Source organism: Saccopteryx bilineata, chromosome 6, assembly GCF_036850765.1.
Source record: "Saccopteryx bilineata isolate mSacBil1 chromosome 6, mSacBil1_pri_phased_curated, whole genome shotgun sequence".
Lineage (NCBI taxonomy): Eukaryota > Metazoa > Chordata > Mammalia > Chiroptera > Emballonuridae > Saccopteryx > Saccopteryx bilineata.
In genome coordinates, this window is record NC_089495.1 from 192,362,238 (window position 1) to 192,380,158 (window position 17,921).

The 17,921-nt window shown below is 46.2% G+C and overlaps 1 protein-coding gene across 1 annotated transcript in view; it reads left to right on the forward strand.

The window, feature by feature from the left end:
• ZNFX1 (zinc finger NFX1-type containing 1) overlaps positions 1-16,066 on the forward strand; it is a 44,652-nt gene extending 28,586 nt beyond the window's left edge. The window contains exons 7-14 of the mRNA XM_066237320.1: positions 786-900; positions 1,838-2,088; positions 4,737-4,876; positions 6,971-7,125; positions 7,494-7,639; positions 8,605-8,715; positions 9,031-9,126; positions 12,576-16,066. Coding sequence (XP_066093417.1) covers positions 786-900; positions 1,838-2,088; positions 4,737-4,876; positions 6,971-7,125; positions 7,494-7,639; positions 8,605-8,715; positions 9,031-9,126; positions 12,576-15,014 — 3,453 coding nt within the window. The 3' untranslated portion in view covers positions 15,015-16,066. The remainder of the gene's footprint in view (positions 1-785; positions 901-1,837; positions 2,089-4,736; positions 4,877-6,970; positions 7,126-7,493; positions 7,640-8,604; positions 8,716-9,030; positions 9,127-12,575) is intronic.
• The last annotated feature ends 1,855 nt before the right edge of the window (positions 16,067-17,921 follow it).

Below are 17,921 nucleotides of genomic sequence, written 5' to 3' on the forward strand. Positions count from 1 at the left end.
TTGGGATAACAACTACATTAAGTTGAACCATATGAAATTGCCAATGTTTGTAAGTTTGACTTGCAGAAGTTACCGTTTCTTGCAATTAACTTAATTCTTACAGGACTGTTACTTGTATAAACAAGTTAATATTTGTAAACCACTTAATAAGTGCTTAAGTGAAATATCATAGCAAGACAACCTAGCACATATAGAGAGCCTGGGTCAACAGACCTAAGTCACCCAGACTGATTGTGTGACTTTGGCCAATGTGATTCTCAGATCCCCCAAGGATAATAATGCCTGCCTTCAAAAAATATGAGAAGTACCTAACAGTCTCTATAAAGTGGCTAGCTAGCAACCTAATGAAGTACCTCTATTATCATTGGGCTGGTCAATTTCAGGGTATACACCTAAAAAGCCTTAAAGGTCAATTAAGTCTTATAAATGACTAGAACAGGCTAGATGGTGAGACTGGGAAGTAGAGAGGACTGTGGCAAACTGGAAAAGTGGTGGCAGCAACCCTCTTCCAGCCATTTATTGCCATTTAGTAATGCAGCCTCGTTGCTGCCATAGTTCCTGATTTTGTCAAGAGAGTCAGGAAATTTTCTTTTTTTTTTTTTTTTTTTAAGAAATTTTCATTTTTAAACTTCTATGCAAGTTATGTTATGTGATCCTGTTGCCCAAGGGTTTTTTAATTTGCAGCCTCTGAATTTTAAGGAAATTGCTTTTGATCCATAAAGGAGACCTTTCCTTCACACTGGTTGTTATAGCATTCTTATGACTAATAATTTTTCCTTTCTCAGGATAGTGAATGGATTTGCTTCCAAAGCTGGAAACATTCCATGATGCTGGAGTGGCTGGGTCTGGGTGTCGGTTCTTTCACTCAAAGTGTTGCTCCAGAGGGACCTGAAAATATAGGTAAGAAGTACATATCTGCCTAGAATCACACTGTATGGTAGAATACGGTAAAGACCAGAAGGAACTTAAAAGTAATACCAGGATATGTAAACAGCTTCAGTCAATCAGGAAAGACATATAATAGCTGAATAGGAAAATAGATAAAACACTTTTAGACCTCGGCTAGGAAACTCAGAGTGGTGTCCCAATACACCAAGTTTGCAGTTTGGATCCCAAAACACATACAAGAATCAACTAATGCATAAGTAAGTGGAACAGCAAATCAGTGTTTCTCTCTCTTTCTAAAATTAATAAAAAAAGATTTTAATAACCACTTTTAACAGGCACATCACAAAATAGGAAATCCAGATGGTCAATAAACATATGAAAGGTACTCATTAGAATCTAGAGTAATTAAACCACAATGAGGTACTATTATGCACCCACCAGATTGGCAAAAATTAATAAGTTGTCTATAGCCCTGCATTGATAAGTGAGCTCTGATGCACTGCTAATGGGGATAGTAATTGGCACAACCACTTCGTGATAACAGGGAAAATTCAAATGTCTGTCAACATTTGTACAATAGATGTATCAATTATAGTCTATTCAGATAATGAAATACTGTACAACAGTGAAAAGGAACTATAGGATGTATGGCAGCATATATGAATCTCAAAAACATGCTGAATGAAAAAGGCAAGTTCAGAGAAAATATATACAATATGATTTCAGTTATATAGAGCTCAAAAAAGTCAAGGCTAGACAATGTGTCGTGTAGGGGTATATATACATTATATACAGGGTGGAGCAAAAGTAGGTTTATAGTTGTGAGTTCGTGAAATAGTTTATTCTTGTATTTATTGTTGTGTTATTTTCCATATGAACAGTTATAAACCTACTTTTCCCCATCTTTTATGCAGTAAAGATTGTTTTATAAGCCTGTTTTCTCTCTTAGCCCAGGGTAAAGGGGAGGAGGAAGAGGAAGAAGGGGAAGAGGAGGGTTCTCTGATTGAGATCGCAGAGGAGGCCGACCTGATTCAAGCAGACCGGGTGATTGAGGAGGAGGAGGTGGTGAGGCCCCGGCGACGGAAGAAGGAAGAGAATGGGGCAGTCCAGGAATTGGCTAATATACTTTTGGCCTTGAGGCTTGAAAACTATGGCCCTGGGACAGCAGCTGGGCAGGAGCAAGCCACAGGAGAGTGGGAGGTAAACTCAATTCCTTTAAAACCCTAACAAAATGGGAAATGGGAGTTCAGTTGTTACTGTCTGGCAGGTGGGGGTTAGACCCTACTGAAATAGACCTGTGAGCAACTGTTCTGACCAGAACTGCAGCCCCTGTTTTCACTCACTTTTGTTGCAGTGCATTCACCTTATCACAATTAGCTGAATTTATCCATTTTACAACCAGACCTTAGTATAGGATGAGTCTAATTGCCAAGAGTATAAAAATTAGGGCCTTTCAGAGAGGCCCTGGCAATACATGCCAACTTAGAAAAGACAGAAAACTAGTAAACAAGTGCTTCCCTTGAACTTTCAGAAAAAATGCAGTAGATTGGTCGTGTCAAACACATACAGTCTTAGTAATCAGTGCTTTCATGGCTGTTATCTTCTACAAGCTAGAAACTACAAACAAGTCTGAACATGCATAAGATTTGAGGGGATTCAAAGGAAAAAAAAGATTTTAGAGAATTTAAGTAAAATGGAATGAAGCAAGCCATACAGGCTGTATGGAATTACCTCCTTCACCCTGGAATTTGATATTTCTCAAAGCCAGAATAGTGTGGACATCCAGATGTTTACATATGGACTTTCCCTCTGCTCCTTCCTTTGGTAGAACCTAGTGATCCTCAGAATTTAGCATGCATTATTATAATAATAGATGCTAAATACTTAAAACTAGATACTTAAAATAACATTTTCTGAACCCCACTGTTGATTTAAGGGACTTTCAAGGATAACTTTGGATGCAGTTTTCATCAGATGACTTTGAACTTGATCTCTTAGTTCAGTTCAACAACACTGATGGGTGGAGTCATGATCCCAATCCTTTGAAACAGGGATTGGGCATCTCTCTGTCACATGGTTTCAGAAGACATTTATTTGGTTTTGAAGTGGGACAAGGTCCTTAATATTATGACATTTGTCTCGCATGCCAATCATTCTAATGGCTCATGGCCTCAGTGACACATCTTAGGGAGAGCACTTTCTCCTACATCAGGGGTCCCCAAACTACGGCCCGCGGGCCACAAGCGGCCCCCTGAGTCCATTTATCCGGCCCCTGTTGCACTTCTGGAAGGGGCACCTCTTTCACTGATGGTCAGTGAGAGGAGCATAGTTCCCATTGAAATACTGGTCAGTTTGTTCATTTAAATTTACTTGTTCTTTATTTTAAATATTGTATTTGCTCCGATTTTGTTTTTTTACTTTAAAATAAGATTTGTGCATTGTGCATAGGGATTTGTTCATAGTTTTTTTTATAGTCCAGCCCTCCAACGGTCTGAGGGACAGTGAACTGGCCCCCTGTGTAAAAAGTTTGGGGACCCCTGTCCTACATAGTGCCTTTAACTAACCACTTGTTAAAAGTACTATCATGGCCCTGGCTGGATGGCTCAGCGGTAGAGCGTCGGCCTAGCGTGCGGAGGACCCGGGTTCGATTCCCGGCCAGGGCACACAGGAGAAGCGCCCATTTGCTTCTCCACCCCTCCGCCGCGCCTTCCTCTCTGTCTCTCTCTTCCCCTCCCGCAGCCAAGGCTCCATTGGAGCAAAGATGGCCCGGGTGCTGGGGATGGCTCTGTGGCCTCTGCCTCAGGCGCTAGAGTGGCTCTGGTCGCAACATGGCGACGCCCAGGATGGGCAGAGCATCGCCCCCTGGTTGGGCAGAGTGTCGCCCCCTGGTGGGCGTGCCGGGTGGATCCCGGTCGGGCGCATGCGGGAGTCTGTGACTGTCTCTCCCTGTTTCCAGCTTCAGAAAAATGCAAAAAAAAAAAAAAAAAAAAAAAAGTACTATCATGATATAATGATATTAAGACCATAGCAGGTCTTGTATGGCATTTAAAAAGAAAGACTCACCTCCACTACTTTCATGACATGTATTTTAGGAATGAGAAAAAAATTGGTGAAAGGCCTGACCAGGCGGTGGCACAGTGGATAAGAGTGTCGGACTGGAATGCCAAGGATCCAGGTTCGAGACCCCAAGGTCGCCAGCTTGAGCGTGGACTCATCTGGCTTGAGCAAAAAGCTCACCAGCTTGGACCCAAGGTCACTAGCTCAAGCAAGGGGTTACTCAGTCTGCTGAAGGCCCGTGGTCAAGGCACATATGAGAAAGCAATCAATGAACAACTAAGATGTTGCAACGAAAAACTAATGATTGATGCTTTTCATCTCTCTCCATTCCTGTCTGTCTGTCCCTGTCTATCCCTCTCTCTGACTCTCTCTGTCCCTGTAAAAAAAAAAAAAAAAAAAAAAAAAAAATTGGTCAAAGGATGTTCAGTGATACCTGTTGCCAGCACTCTTCTAAGTGCTTTCCACTTATTGTCAATCCAACAATTCTATGAAGAAGTATTACTAGTCCCGTTTTATAGAAGAGATGCTGAGGCTCATAGAGATTTAGTAACTTACTCTGGGTCCTACAACTGATAAGAGGTAGATGGGGCTCTGAATCCATGCTCACTGGCCCCAAACCCCTCATGTAGCCACTCCGTAATGCAGTATCTATTGAGAAAGTGTCAGACATTTAAAGAAGTTCATTGGTGTGGCAGCTCCTGTTCTTACGTGCTGTGACCCCCATCTAGGGTTTAGAACAGGGCCCACCTCTGGTTTCAGATGGTGATCCTGGCTGGTATTGATATCTACAGATCCAGCGTAGCCAGAAAAAGAAAATGAATAAGAAAGTGAAGTATGAGCTTCGCAAACTGAACACCATGACTGAGGCCGAGGCCAGTGAAATCCAGGATGTTTGGCAGTTGGACCTGAATTCTCGCTGGCAACTTTACAGGTACTGTATCAAGCCCCACCTCCTCCAGCCAGCTTGTATAATTTCCATAGGAGGCTCCTTTTCTGTTCCTCGAATATAACCCTCAGACCTTCAGCAGTGTTAACTAATGATTAACATTGAGCCACCCCACTGAGCTGGGTGCTGGGGATGCAGCCATGAGAGAGAAGACACTTGGCTCTTCCTCCTCATGGAGTTTAGAGTCTGTCCAAAGAGACAAATCAGTCAGTTCCACAAATAAAAAGTAACAAATGGGCATAAACACTAAGAAAGTAAAGAGCAAGGGTTGCTAATAATAATGTGGGGCCCTGGCTGGTTGGCTCAGTGGTAGAGCATCGGCCCAGTGTGTGGAAGTCTAGGGTTCAATTCCCAGTCAGGGAACAGCACGCAGGAGAAGCGCCCATCTGCTTCTCCACCCTTCCCTCTCTCTTCTTATCTCTCTCTTTCCCTCCTGCAGCCAAGGCCCCATTGGAGCAAAGTTGGCCAGGCGCTGAGTGAGGATGGCTCCATGGCTTTCACCTTAGGCGCTAGAATGGCTTCAGTTGCAACACATAAACACCCCAGATGGGCAGAGCATCACCCTCTGGTGGGCATGCCGGTTGGATCCTGGTCAGGCGCATGCAGGAGTCTGTCTTTCTGCCTCCCTGCTTCTTACTTAAGAAAAATACAAAAACAAAAAAATAAATAAAACATTAGGCCCTGGCCGGTTGGCTCAGTGGTAGAGCATTGTCCTGGCGTGTAGAAGTCCCGGGTTCGATTCCCGGCCAGGGCACACAGGAGAAGCGCCCATCTGCTTCTCCACCCTTCCCCCTCTCCTTCCTCTCTGTCTCTCTCTTCCCCTCCCGCAGCCGGGGCTCCATTGGAGCAGGGATGGCCCGGGCGCTGGGGATGGCTCCTTGGCCTCTGCCCCAGGCGCTAGAGTGGCTCTGGTCGCAACAGAGCGACGCCCCGGAGGGGCAGAGCGTCGCTCCCTGGTGGGCGTGCCGGGTGGATCCCAGTCGGGCACATGCGGGAGTCTGACTGTCTCTCCCCGTTTCCAGCTTCAGAAAAATACCCCCAAAAAAACCCAAAAAAACATTAATGTGGAATCTGAGCTGGTTTGAGGTATCTAGGAAAATGACAGAGGTGAGATCTGAAAGAGAAGTAGGGATTTATAAAACCAGTAGAGAGCCTGACCAGGCTGTGGCGCAGTGAATAGAGCGTTTGGACTGGGACGCAGGTTTGAAACCCTGAGGTTCCCGGCTTGAGCACAGGTTCATCCGACTTGAGCACTGGCCTACCATCTTGAGCAAGGGATTGCTGGCTTGAGCATGGGATCATAGACATGATCCCAAGGTCACTGGCTTGAGCAAGGGGTCTCTGGCTCAGCTGGAGCCCCCCTGGTCAAGGCACATATAAGAAAGCAATCAGTGAACAACTAAGGTGCCACAATGAAGAATTGATGCTTCTCATCTTTCTCCTTCCTGTCTGTCTTTTCCTCTCTGTCTCTCTCCCTCTAAAAAAAAAGAAAGACCAGTAGGGAAGGGGTGCAGATGAGATTTTGGGGGCCTCAGGTAAAGGCCTTGAGTTGGGAGGGAGCATGGCTGTGGCTCAGAGAGAAATGGAAAGTCAAATCAGAGAGGTGGGCAGGGGCCAGACAGTGTAGGACCTCATAGGCTAAGGTGAGGAGCAAGGATTTTATCTGAAGAGTTTCAAAAAGCCATTGGAAGATTCTGTAGCAAGTAGTGACATGATTTGTTTTACTTGTAAATGAAGACTGGAGTATTAGGGAGGGCAGAAGACTCAGCCAGGGATGGAGCAGGAAGAATTTGGAGAAATTCTTCTTGAAGCTTTTGAGTCCCTTACTCTCTTCCTAATATAATATTTAATCTCTGTTCTTTATCCCACCACTTTCTGTAGCTCCTGACACGTCTTTTTGTTGGGCATTTTAGACTCTTGGGTCCCTGTACATCTGGGTGTCTCCTCTCTTTCTCTCTGTGGCCTGTAAGCTCCTTAGTGGTCTAGGTTCCACTTCAAATACAGGGCACACTGAAGGGGGTTCCTCCACCTTCTCAAAGACCACACAGCTCACTCCACCTGGTTCTTCACATTCTTCAGGCTCTGGCTACAGAGGTACCAGGCTGATACCCGGCGAAAGATCCTCAGTTATGAGCACCAGTACCGCACATCAGCAGAGAGATTGGCTGAGCTGAGACTCCAGGAAGACCTGCACATTCTGAAAGATGCCCAGGTCGTAGGAATGACGACCACAGGTAAGAAAATAATGAGGAAATTTACCTGCTTTAGCCATTCTCCTATCAGATTATTTAGAACTGGCAAAGATACTACTTCTTTAGTAGGTCAGGGAAAAATATCATGAAAAGCTATTGAAAACAAGCAAACTATATTTTAGGGAACTGTTGGTGAAATTCACCTACTTGATCCTATTGCATTTTGAACTCCCAAAATGACCAACATAGGTATGATGTTATGGTAACCATCCAGCAGCATTTGTTCTCTCACTCAGTAGTCACCATAGCCCTGAATAAATGTGAGGTCTCAGTTGTCACAGACCCAGAAGCCCAGTGGCATGGTGGGTCCAGTGCATCATCTCAGAGGAACCTCTTCCTTCTCTCTTGAGGTGCTGCCAAATATCGCCAGATTCTGCAGAAGGTAGAACCTCGGATTGTCATTGTGGAAGAGGCTGCCGAAGTCCTTGAGGCCCACACCATTGCCACATTGAGCAAAGCTTGCCAGCACCTCATTCTGATTGGGGACCACCAGCAGGTAAGGCAGGAGCCTCTATGGGCTTCCTCTCTACAGGGATGGAATCAGGAACTGCTTTACCAGTTCTCAAGCCTATTAATGGCTTTTTGTGATTCCTCTTTCCCTTATTTCCCATAGTAAGTCTAAGGGTTGGTGCTCTTAGCTTTGGGGTATATTTTAGAGGTAGCATCATCCATTTCATCTGTTCCCTCTGCTGCTTTTCTTAACCACTGTGACTTTTTAAGTGGACTTTTGTAATACTATGTTTTCTGTCCCATTTCCATTTTTGTCACCCTCTAGTCCAGAGGCCCCCAAACTCTTTACACAGGGGCCAGTTCACTGTCCCTCAGACCGTTGGAGGGCCGCCACATACAGTGCCCCTCTCACTGACCACCAATGAAAAAGGGGCCCCTTCTGGAAGTGCAGCAGGGTCTGGATAAATGGCCTCAGGGGGCCGCATGCAGCCCACGGGCAGTAGTTTGGGGACGCCTGCTCTAGTCCATTCTTAATAAAGGTACCAATGTGAATTTTTTTTGGAAAGTAAATCAGATCGTGTCACTCCCAGGTCAGAATTCTCCAGTGGTTTCCCACTGCACTTAATATAAAAATAAAGCTTCTTAAAGTGGCCAGTAGTCTCAGAGTTCAACCTATTTGACTCACTTCATACCACCATCTTCTCTGCTGTGCTACTCCGTCCTTTCTGCCCTCTCTCACAGCTTGCTTTTCAAATAACTGGCAACTTCTTGTATACCGGCATTGCCTCATATCACTATTCAGAGAGGCCTAACTAAAGAATCTACACCCCTGAGCACTCTGTCATATAACCATTATTTCTTGCCTTCCTGGCCCTTGTCAGTCTAGTCTTAGACTGTCAGCCCCTAGAGCAGTGCCTGGCGTATAGAAGGAACTTAAAAAACATTGGACGGAGTGGATGGGTGGATACATGGATTTCAGTGGAGAATTCTCAGCCATGTTTCTTTTCTCAGCTGCGCCCCAGTGCCAACGTATATGATCTGGCCAAGAATTTCAACCTGGAGGTGTCCCTCTTTGAACGGCTAGTGAAAGTAAACATTCCTTTTGTCCGTCTGAATTACCAGGTGAGAAGCTAGGCCTCTGTTCCTGTGAAATGTCTAGGAAGTGCTGCCTGCTAACTGCCAGCACGAAAGTTCTCATAAAAATGAAACTGGTTTAGTAATGAAATGACTGTTAGACTTACTTTGTTTTGTTTTAAAACACCACAAGATCAGCTTGTGTTGCATTTGTGTTGGATGAAGGAGCTATTTACATTCTGCTCTTTTCTTCCTATTACTGTTTTCAAATATTACTTCCCCAGATTTTCCACCAGTACCTCACTCTTTAGAAAACAGTGCTTAAATGCCCACGTTTCTAATGACATACATGTCCTGTTTCAGCACCGTATGCGCCCTGAAATTGCCCAGCTTTTGACACCCCACATTTACCAGGATCTGGAGAATCATCCCTCTGTTCTCAAATATGAGAAGATTAAGGTGAGGCTGCCCTTCCTGATCTTTTTATGCTGCTGTCAGCAACCTAGCAAGATATATTTTTCTTCAGGATGAAAAAGGGTTTCAGAAGGGAATAGAGCCAGCTTTTTTATTTTTCTATATTTTTTTGGAAAGAGAGAGACACAGGAATATCAAGCTGCTCCTGTATGTGCCCTGACAGGGGAATTGAACTGGCAACCTCTACACTCCGGAACAACACTCAAACCAGCTGAGCTATCCAGTCAGGGCTTAATTATTTTTCTTTTTATTGATTTCTAGAGAGACAGAGAGGAAGGGGGGAGGGGGAACAGAAGCATTCATTTGTTGTTCCACTGAGTCATGCATTCCTTAGTTGCTTCCTGTGTGTGCCCTGACCGGAGATTGAACCCGCAACCTTATTGTATCAGGATGACCCTCATAACTGACTGAGTCAAGTCAGGGCCAAGCCAGCTTCTTTATTACTTTTTTTTTTTTGGACAGAGACAGAGAGAGACAGAGGGGGACAGACAGTAGAGATGAGAAGGATCAATTCTTCATTTAAGCTCTTTAGTTGCTCATTGATTGCTTTTTCATATGTGCCTTGACTGGGGGGCTCCAGCAGAGTGAGTGACCCCTTGCTCAAGCCAGTGACTTTGGGCTCAAGCCAGCAACCATGGGATCATGTCTATGATCCTACGCTCAAGTTAGCAACCCCGTGCTCAAGCCAGTGACCTTGGGGTTTCAAACCTGGGTCCTCTGCATCCCAGTCTGACACTATCCACTGCACTACTGCCAGGTCAGGCCAAGCCAGCTTCTTTAATAGATGGGCTTTTTTTTTTCTTTTTTCTTTTTTTAAGGTGAGAAAGAGGGAGATAGTGAGGCAGATTCCTGTATGCACCCAAACTGGGATTCACCCAGCAACCCCATCTTGGGCTGATGCTTGAATACTGAGCTATCCTCAGCACCTAGGGCCCTGCATGAATCAATCAAGCCACTAGCTGCAGGAAAGAAAGGGGAAGGGAAGGAGAAGCAGGTGGTCGTTTCTCCTGTGTGCCTTGACCAGGAATTAAACCCAGGACGTCCATATGTCAGGTCAACACTCTCTTCACTGAGCCATCAGCCAGGACCTAAAAGCTGGTTTTAAGAGGAGGACCATAGGCCCTGGCCAGTTTGCTCAGTATAGTGTCAGCCCTGCATATGGATATCCCAGGTTTGATTCCTGGCCAGAGCACACAGGAGAAGCACCCATCTGCTTCTCCGCCGTTCTCTCTGTCCTTTTTCTTTTTTTTTTCTTTTTTTTCTTTTTTCTTTTTTGTATTTTTCTGAAGCTAGAAACGGGGAGAGACAGTCAGACAGAGTCCCGCATGCGCCCGACTGGGATCCACCCAGCACGCCCACCAGGGGGTGACACTCTGCCCACCAGGGGGAGATGCTCTGCCCTTCCAGGGCATCATTCTGTTGCGACCAGAGCCACTCTAGCGCCTGGGGCAGAGGCCAAGGAGCCATCCCCAGCGCCCAGGCCATCTTTGCTCCAGTGGAGTCTTGGCTGCAGGAGGAGAAGAGAGAGACAGAGAGGAAGGAGAGGGGGAGGGGTGGAGAAGCAGATGGGTGCTTCTGCTGTGTGCCCTGGCTGGGAATTGAACCCGGGACTTCTGCACGCCAGGCTGACGCTCTACCACTGAGCCAACCGGCCAGGGCCCCTCTCTCCTTTATCTCTCTCTTCCCCTCCTGCAGCCAAGGCTCCATTGGAGCAAAGTTGGCCCAGGCGCTGAGGATGGCTCCATGGCCTCTGCCTCAGGCGCTAGAATGGCTCTGGTTGCAACAGAGCAACACCCCAGATGGACAGAGCATTGCCCCCTAGTGTGCTTGTCAGGTGGATCCCGGTAGGGTGCATGTGGGAATCTGTCTCTGCCTCCCCACTTCTTCAGAAAAATAGCAAAAAATAAAATTAAATTAAAAATAAAAAGGGGCCTGACCAGGCGGTGGTGCAGTGGATAAAGCGTTGGACTGGGATGCAGAGGACCTGGGTTTGAGACCCCAAGGTCGCCAGCTTGAGCGCAGGCTTATCTGGTTTGAGCAAAAAGCCCACCAGCTTGAACCCAAGATCGCTGGCTCCAGCAAGGGGATACTCGGTCTGCTGAAGGCCCGTGGTCAAGGCACATATGAGAAAGCAATCAGTGAACAACTAAGGTGTTGCAACGCGCAATAAAAAACTAATGATTGAGCCCTGGCCAGTTGGCTCAGTGGTAGAGCATCGGCCTGGTGAGCAGGAGTCCCAGGTTCGATTCCTGGCCAGGGCACACAGGAGAAGCGCCCATCTGTTTCTCCACCCCTCCCCCTCTCCTTCCTCTCTGTCTCTCTCTTCCCCTCCCGCAGCCAAGGCTCCATTGGACCAAAGTTGGCCCGGGTGCTGAGGATGTCTCTATGGCCTCTGCCTCAGGTGCTAGAATGGCTCTGGTTGCAACGGAGCAACACCCCAGATGGGCGGAGCATCGCCCCCTGGTGGGCATGGCGGGTGGATCCCGGGCAGGAGCATGCAGGAGTCTGTCTGACTGCCTCCCTGTTTCCAACTTCAGAAAAATACAAAAGAAAAAAAAAAGAAAAACTAATGATTGATGCTTCTCATCTCTCTCCATTCCTGTCTATCTGTCCCTCTCTCTGACTCTCTCTCTGTCTCTGTAAAAAAATAAAAATTAAAAATAAAATAAATAGCCTGACCTGTGGTGGCGCAGTGGATAAAGCGTCGACCTGGAAATGCTGAGTTCGCCGGTTCGAAACCCTGGGCTTGCCTGGTCAAGGCACATACGGGAGTTGATGCTTCCAGCTCCTCCCCCCTTCTCTCTCTCTGTCTCTCCTCTCTCTCTCTCTCTCTCTCTCTCCCTCCCCTCTCTAAAATGAATAAATTTAAAAAACAAAAAAAACTAAGCAAAAAGTTAAAATAAATTAAATAAATTAAAAGAGGAGGAAAATTATAGAATTTGAGAATGCAGACCTGGGATTTGAATCCCAGCTCTGCCAGTTAGTAGCTGTGGAATATTTTAGCAGTTATATACCTATTCTGAATGTTAGGGTCTTCTATGCAGAGAGAATAATGGCTGCTGCCTCATTACATTTTTGGATTAAAGGAGATAAGATATGTAAAGCAGTCAACACTGTACCTCTCTCATCTTCATCATCATAGCTGCTGCTTGTTCCCTGAACTATAGTCATTGGAATGTGGAAGGCTGTTATAAATACTAATATCAAACAAGTATTATGAAAACTAAAGTAAACATGAATTCTTCATTCATTTCACTATTTGCCAGTGCCCCAAAACAAAGTACATAGTGACTACAGAATTAAAGATTTGTACAGCATATACAAAAAGCCTTCAAGGTCTTTTTCTCTGGAACGGGGTCAGAACTCAACAATTGTGACACAGAAAAAACTTCCATGAGTGAACTTTGTAACACTTCACTTCTTTTCATTTCTAGGGGGTCTCTTCCAATCTTTTCTTTGTAGAACACAACTTTTCTGAACAGGAAATCCAAGAAGGCAAAAGCCACCAGAACCAGCATGAGGCTCACTTTGTGGTGGAACTGTGCAAGTACTTCCTGTGTCAGGAATACCTGCCCTCCCAGATCACCATCCTTACCACCTATACTGGGCAACTGTTCTGCCTACGCAAACTCATGCCAGCTAAGACATTTGCTGGTGTCAAGGTCCATGTGGTAGACAAATATCAAGGGGAAGAGAATGACATTATCCTCCTCTCACTAGTGCGCAGCAACCAGGAAGGCAAGGTGGGTTTTCTCCAGATATCCAATCGCATCTGTGTGGCCCTGTCCCGCGCCAAGAAGGGGATGTACTGCATCGGAAACCTGCAGATGCTGGCCAAGGTACCCTTGTGGAGCAAGATCATCCATACCCTTCGAGAGAACAATCAAATAGGCCAAACGCTCCGGCTGTGCTGCCAGAACCACCCTAATACCCACACTTTAGTATCCAAAGCTTCTGACTTCCAAAAAGTGCCCGAAGGAGGCTGCAACCTACCATGTGAGTTCCGACTGGGCTGTGGGCATGTCTGCACCCGTGCCTGCCACCCCTATGACTCCTTGCACAAGGAGTTTCAGTGTATGAAGCCATGCCAGAAGATTATCTGCCAAGATGGGCATCGGTGTCCCCTTGTTTGCTTCCAGGAATGTCAGCCTTGTCAGGTGAAGGTGCCCAAAATCATTCTTCGGTGTGGCCATGAACAAATGGTCCCTTGTTCTGTGCCTGAGTCAGCATTCTGCTGCCAAGAGCCTTGCCCCAAGGTTCTGAAATGTGGGCACAGATGCAGCCACCCATGTGGTGAGCTCTGTGTGCGGTTGTGTTCAGAAATGGTCACCGTAAAACTCAAGTGTGGGCACAATCAAAAGATTAAGTGCGGTAATGTGGAAGACCTTAAGTATGACCTACCAGTCAAGTGCACCACCAAGTGTGGTGCATTCTTAGACTGCGGACATCCTTGCCCTGGCTCCTGCCACAGCTGCTTTGAAGGGCGCTTTCATGATCGCTGTCAGAAGCCCTGCAAGCGTCTGCTCATCTGCTCACACAAGTGCCAGGAGCCATGCATTGGCGAGTGCCCACCCTGCCAGCGGACCTGTCAGAACCGCTGTGTCCACAGCCAGTGCAAGAAGAAGTGTGGGGAATTGTGCAGCCCCTGCGTGGAGCCTTGTGTTTGGCGCTGCCAGCATTACCAGTGCACCAAACTCTGCTCTGAGCCCTGCAACCGACCCCCATGCTACGTGCCTTGTACTAAGCTGCTGACTTGTGGCCACCCTTGCATTGGTTTGTGTGGGGAGCCATGCCCCAAGAAGTGCCGTGTCTGCCACCAGGAAGAAGTCACTCAGATTTTCTTTGGTTTTGAGGATGAGCCTGATGCCCGCTTTGTGCAGCTAGAAGATTGCAACCATATCTTTGAGGTGCAAGGCCTGGACCGCTACATGAATGAGCAGGATGATGAAGTTGCCATCAGATTGAAGGTCTGCCCTATCTGCCAGGTGCCCATTCGCAAAAACCTGAGGTATGGAACCAGCATCAAACAGCGGCTAGAAGAAATTGAAATAGTCAAAGAAAAGATCCAGGGTTCAGCAGGGAAAATCGCAACTAGCCAGGAACGACTTAAGGCTATGCTGGAGAGCAAGAGCCTCCTCCACCAGCTACTTCCTCTAGACTTCCTGATGTTGATGGAGAAACTGGCCCAGAAAAACCTGTCAGTGAAGGACCTGGGCCTTGTTGAGAATTATATCAGCTTCTATGATTACTTGGCTGGACTGTACGATTCCCTGAAAAAGGTGCATTTCTCAGAACAAAGGAGAGTGAGGACTCGACTAGATGAGGTCCATCAGTGGCTAGCCAAGGAGCGTTTGAGCTTTACCAGCCAGGAATTGGATGATCTCCAAAATGAAATCCAGAGGCTCACGTACCTGGTGAACCTCCTGATTCGCTGCAAGATGGCAGAAGGGAAAATGAGTGGTGCCATAGCAGAAGAGGTCTCCAGTGTCCGCAAGATTCTTGAAAGTACATGTAAGTTCACCCAGGAGGATGAACAGCTTGTGCAGAAAAAAATGGAGTCTCTGAAAGCCACCCTTCCCTGCTCTGGCCTGGGCATCTCAGAGGAGGAGCGTGTACAGATTGTCAAAGCTATAGGTCTTCCTCCTGGCCACTGGTTCAAGTGCCCCAATGGCCACATCTATGTGATTACCGATTGTGGGGGAGCCATGCAAAGGGGCACATGTCCTGACTGTAAGGAAGTGATTGGGGGCATAAATCATACTCTGGAAAGGAGCAACCAACTTGCTTCTGAGATGGATGGAGCTCAGCATGCTGCCTGGTCTGACACGGCCAACAACCTGATGAACTTTGAAGAGATCCAAAGGATGATGTAGGAAGATGGCACCGCTGCCTTTAGCCCTAGCCACTTTCCGCTGGGGAAGGCTCCCTTATGACGGAACTGAAGTTTGTTTTTATTGTCCATTAGTCTTAGCACCTATTTAAGGATCCACTTTTAGGGCTTGCCCACATTTATTTCTAGATTTACCCCTGCGCTAGAGTAAGCACTTTACCTCCAGAACTGAGAGCAAAGGTAACAGATTTCTCTTTTTCTCTCCTGCAAGTTGGGGAACAGATTCCTTGGAGCATGTTTGTGGCTTCCACCTAGGGCTACCTAGTGGAATGTCTGGGTCTTACTTGGTCAGATGTTTTTTCTGCAGTGCTCCACGAGCAGAGTGTGAGCTCAGTAAAGCAGACTCATTCTAAGTGCCAGGCCTTAACTTGCAGGCTAACTTTCATTCTAATAAATGGAGGCTCATGGGAGTTGTTTGTGAACTGCTTATCCTTCAAGGAGCACAAAAATCCCTCCTGACCTTCTCCTTGGGCACCCTCACTCCAGAAGATGGAGGCATGTAGTAACAAGACAAAGACTTCACTGACCAATCCTGACCCAGTTACATATTCACTGAGAGTGGGAAAAGTGACCCACAGCTGGGCACTTTCGCAAGAAAGCCAGGCTAAGGCGTGATCCCCATACCCTTACCTGTCACTTGTACTTTGGGATGGTTGAGGTTTCTTTGCCTGGAACAGGAAGGGTTCTGTAGCAGTGCTGGTTCCCTGGGGTCCCGAATGGAACTGACATTTGGTATCAGCAGCACCTGTCCAAAGTGTGACCCTTTATCCCAGCACCATCTATTGCAGCTTTTGCCTGGGCAGGGTTAGCATGCCAGCAGCTTCTGCAGGCCCTAGACCCATGCCAGAAGCCAGCCCGAGGCCCGCCTCCTGTATAGATTCCTCAGTCCAGTGTTCCCTAGAACAGACACTTAGGCATCTCAGGTCTTTCTAATGTTGGCAAGAAAAACATCTCCTTTGTATGCATTTCCTTTTTTGTCTTTACTATGCACTTTAGCCTCTAAAGCTAATGAATAAAAATGATGATTGCAAGAAAGCAGTGGTCCTTTTTTATCCTTAAATTAGAAGCAGCTTAGGTGGCTTGAGATAGTAAGGAAGAGAATAGAGGCAGTTTTGTTTCTGTAGTTTGGGGTTTTTAATTAGCTAGTAAGCCCATTTTTACTCATGGTAAAAATAATTTTTCAGCTTACACAGAAGGGTGTGTATGTGTATATATATATAGATATATACTTGGAAGTTCCTTTGCCCAGAGGCAACGTTAATAGCTTCATGGATCCTCCCAGAGATAACCTACGCATAAGCAATGTATAGCCCTTAAGAAAAATGTTCTGCACTGGCTTTTTTAGCCTGATGACCTAACTTGGGGATCTTTCTGTAAGCACATACAGATGTGAGTCTGATCCACAATTCCATCTTGCAGTTGTGCCGTTATTTACTGAATTTGAAATCTGTGTTTCAACTGTTAGGTGGAGCCTAAATAAATTACCTTGAGCACAGTCTTCAAAGTTGAGGGTATATGCTACTAGATAATATAATTTTTTAGCTGAGTGTGTGTGTGTGTGGGGGGGGTCTATATAGTTCTTGAAATTATATGACATAAACTATGAACAATTTTTTCAAGGGGTGCCCCTGACTTTCATCTAATTCTCAGAGGGACCAGTGATTCAGAAAAGGATGAGAGCCACCATTTTATAGGGTAAAAGCTGTTGTTTTGCAACAAGGAGCTACTATGCCCTTTGAGCTCCATCTCTCTTTTCTTTTTTGTATTTTTCTGAAGCTGGAAACGGGGAGGCAGTCAGACAGACTCCCGCATGTGCCCGACCGGGATCCACCCGGCACAGAGGCCATGGGGCCATCCCCAGTGCCCGGGCCATCTTTTGCTCCAGTGGAGCCTCAGCTGCGGGAGGGGAAGAGAGAGACAAAGAGGAAGGAGAGGTAGAGGGGTGGAGAAGCAGATGGGCGCTTCTCCTGTGTGCCCTGACCAGGCATTGAACCCGGTACTCCTGCACGCCAGGCCGACACTCTACCACTGAGCCAACCGGCCAGGGCCAAGCTCCATCTCTTTAATAGCACTTCACACCGTAGTGAAGAGTTAGGATATGAATTCCGGTAGACCTTGGTTACCAAACCTGAATTCCCAACTGCAATGGAAAGTTACTCCATCTCTCCAAGTCTGTTTATCTGAAAAATGGGGATAATAGTACTTGCCTTTTAGGAGTGTAGCAAATTAAATGAGACAGTGCTCAGTATACAAAATGTCTGGTAAACCAGTGTTTTTCAGCCACTCGTCCAGACTGGTCTGCCGTAAATTTCATTTTGGTCTATGAAAGAGTTAGGTTAACTTCATACCACCCTGATGTTGTATGAAATTTATAGACTCAATATGCTCAGAGTGATTTCTGCCTTAGTGGTCCCCAAAATAATTCTATTTTCACTGGTCCCAAGTGTAAAAAGGTTGAAAATCAGTTGTACACAGGTGTTAAATGACAGCTTTTAGTCCTAGGACAACAGAAGAGAACTAGTAAGAATTTCCTCCACATCTAGCTTCTCTACATACAGGCACAAAGATGCATCCCAACTACATATGGAAGTGCCAAGCTAATGCACTAGGGGCAGACTGCTATTGAGGGAAGAGACAGGAATAAAATACACAATTAGATTGGTTTCTTCCCCCTGCCCCCAAAATACTTAATCCATTTGGTGTGTGTGTGTGCGCACATATTTTAATTTTCCATTGATTTGACAGAGGAAGGGAGAAAGAAAGGGAGTGTGTGAGAGAAGCATCAATTCGTCCTATTTACTTGCTCCATTTAGTTGTGCACTCATTGGCTGCTTCTCATATACTCTGACCAGGGATTGAACCTGTGACCTCAGAGCACCAGAATGATGCT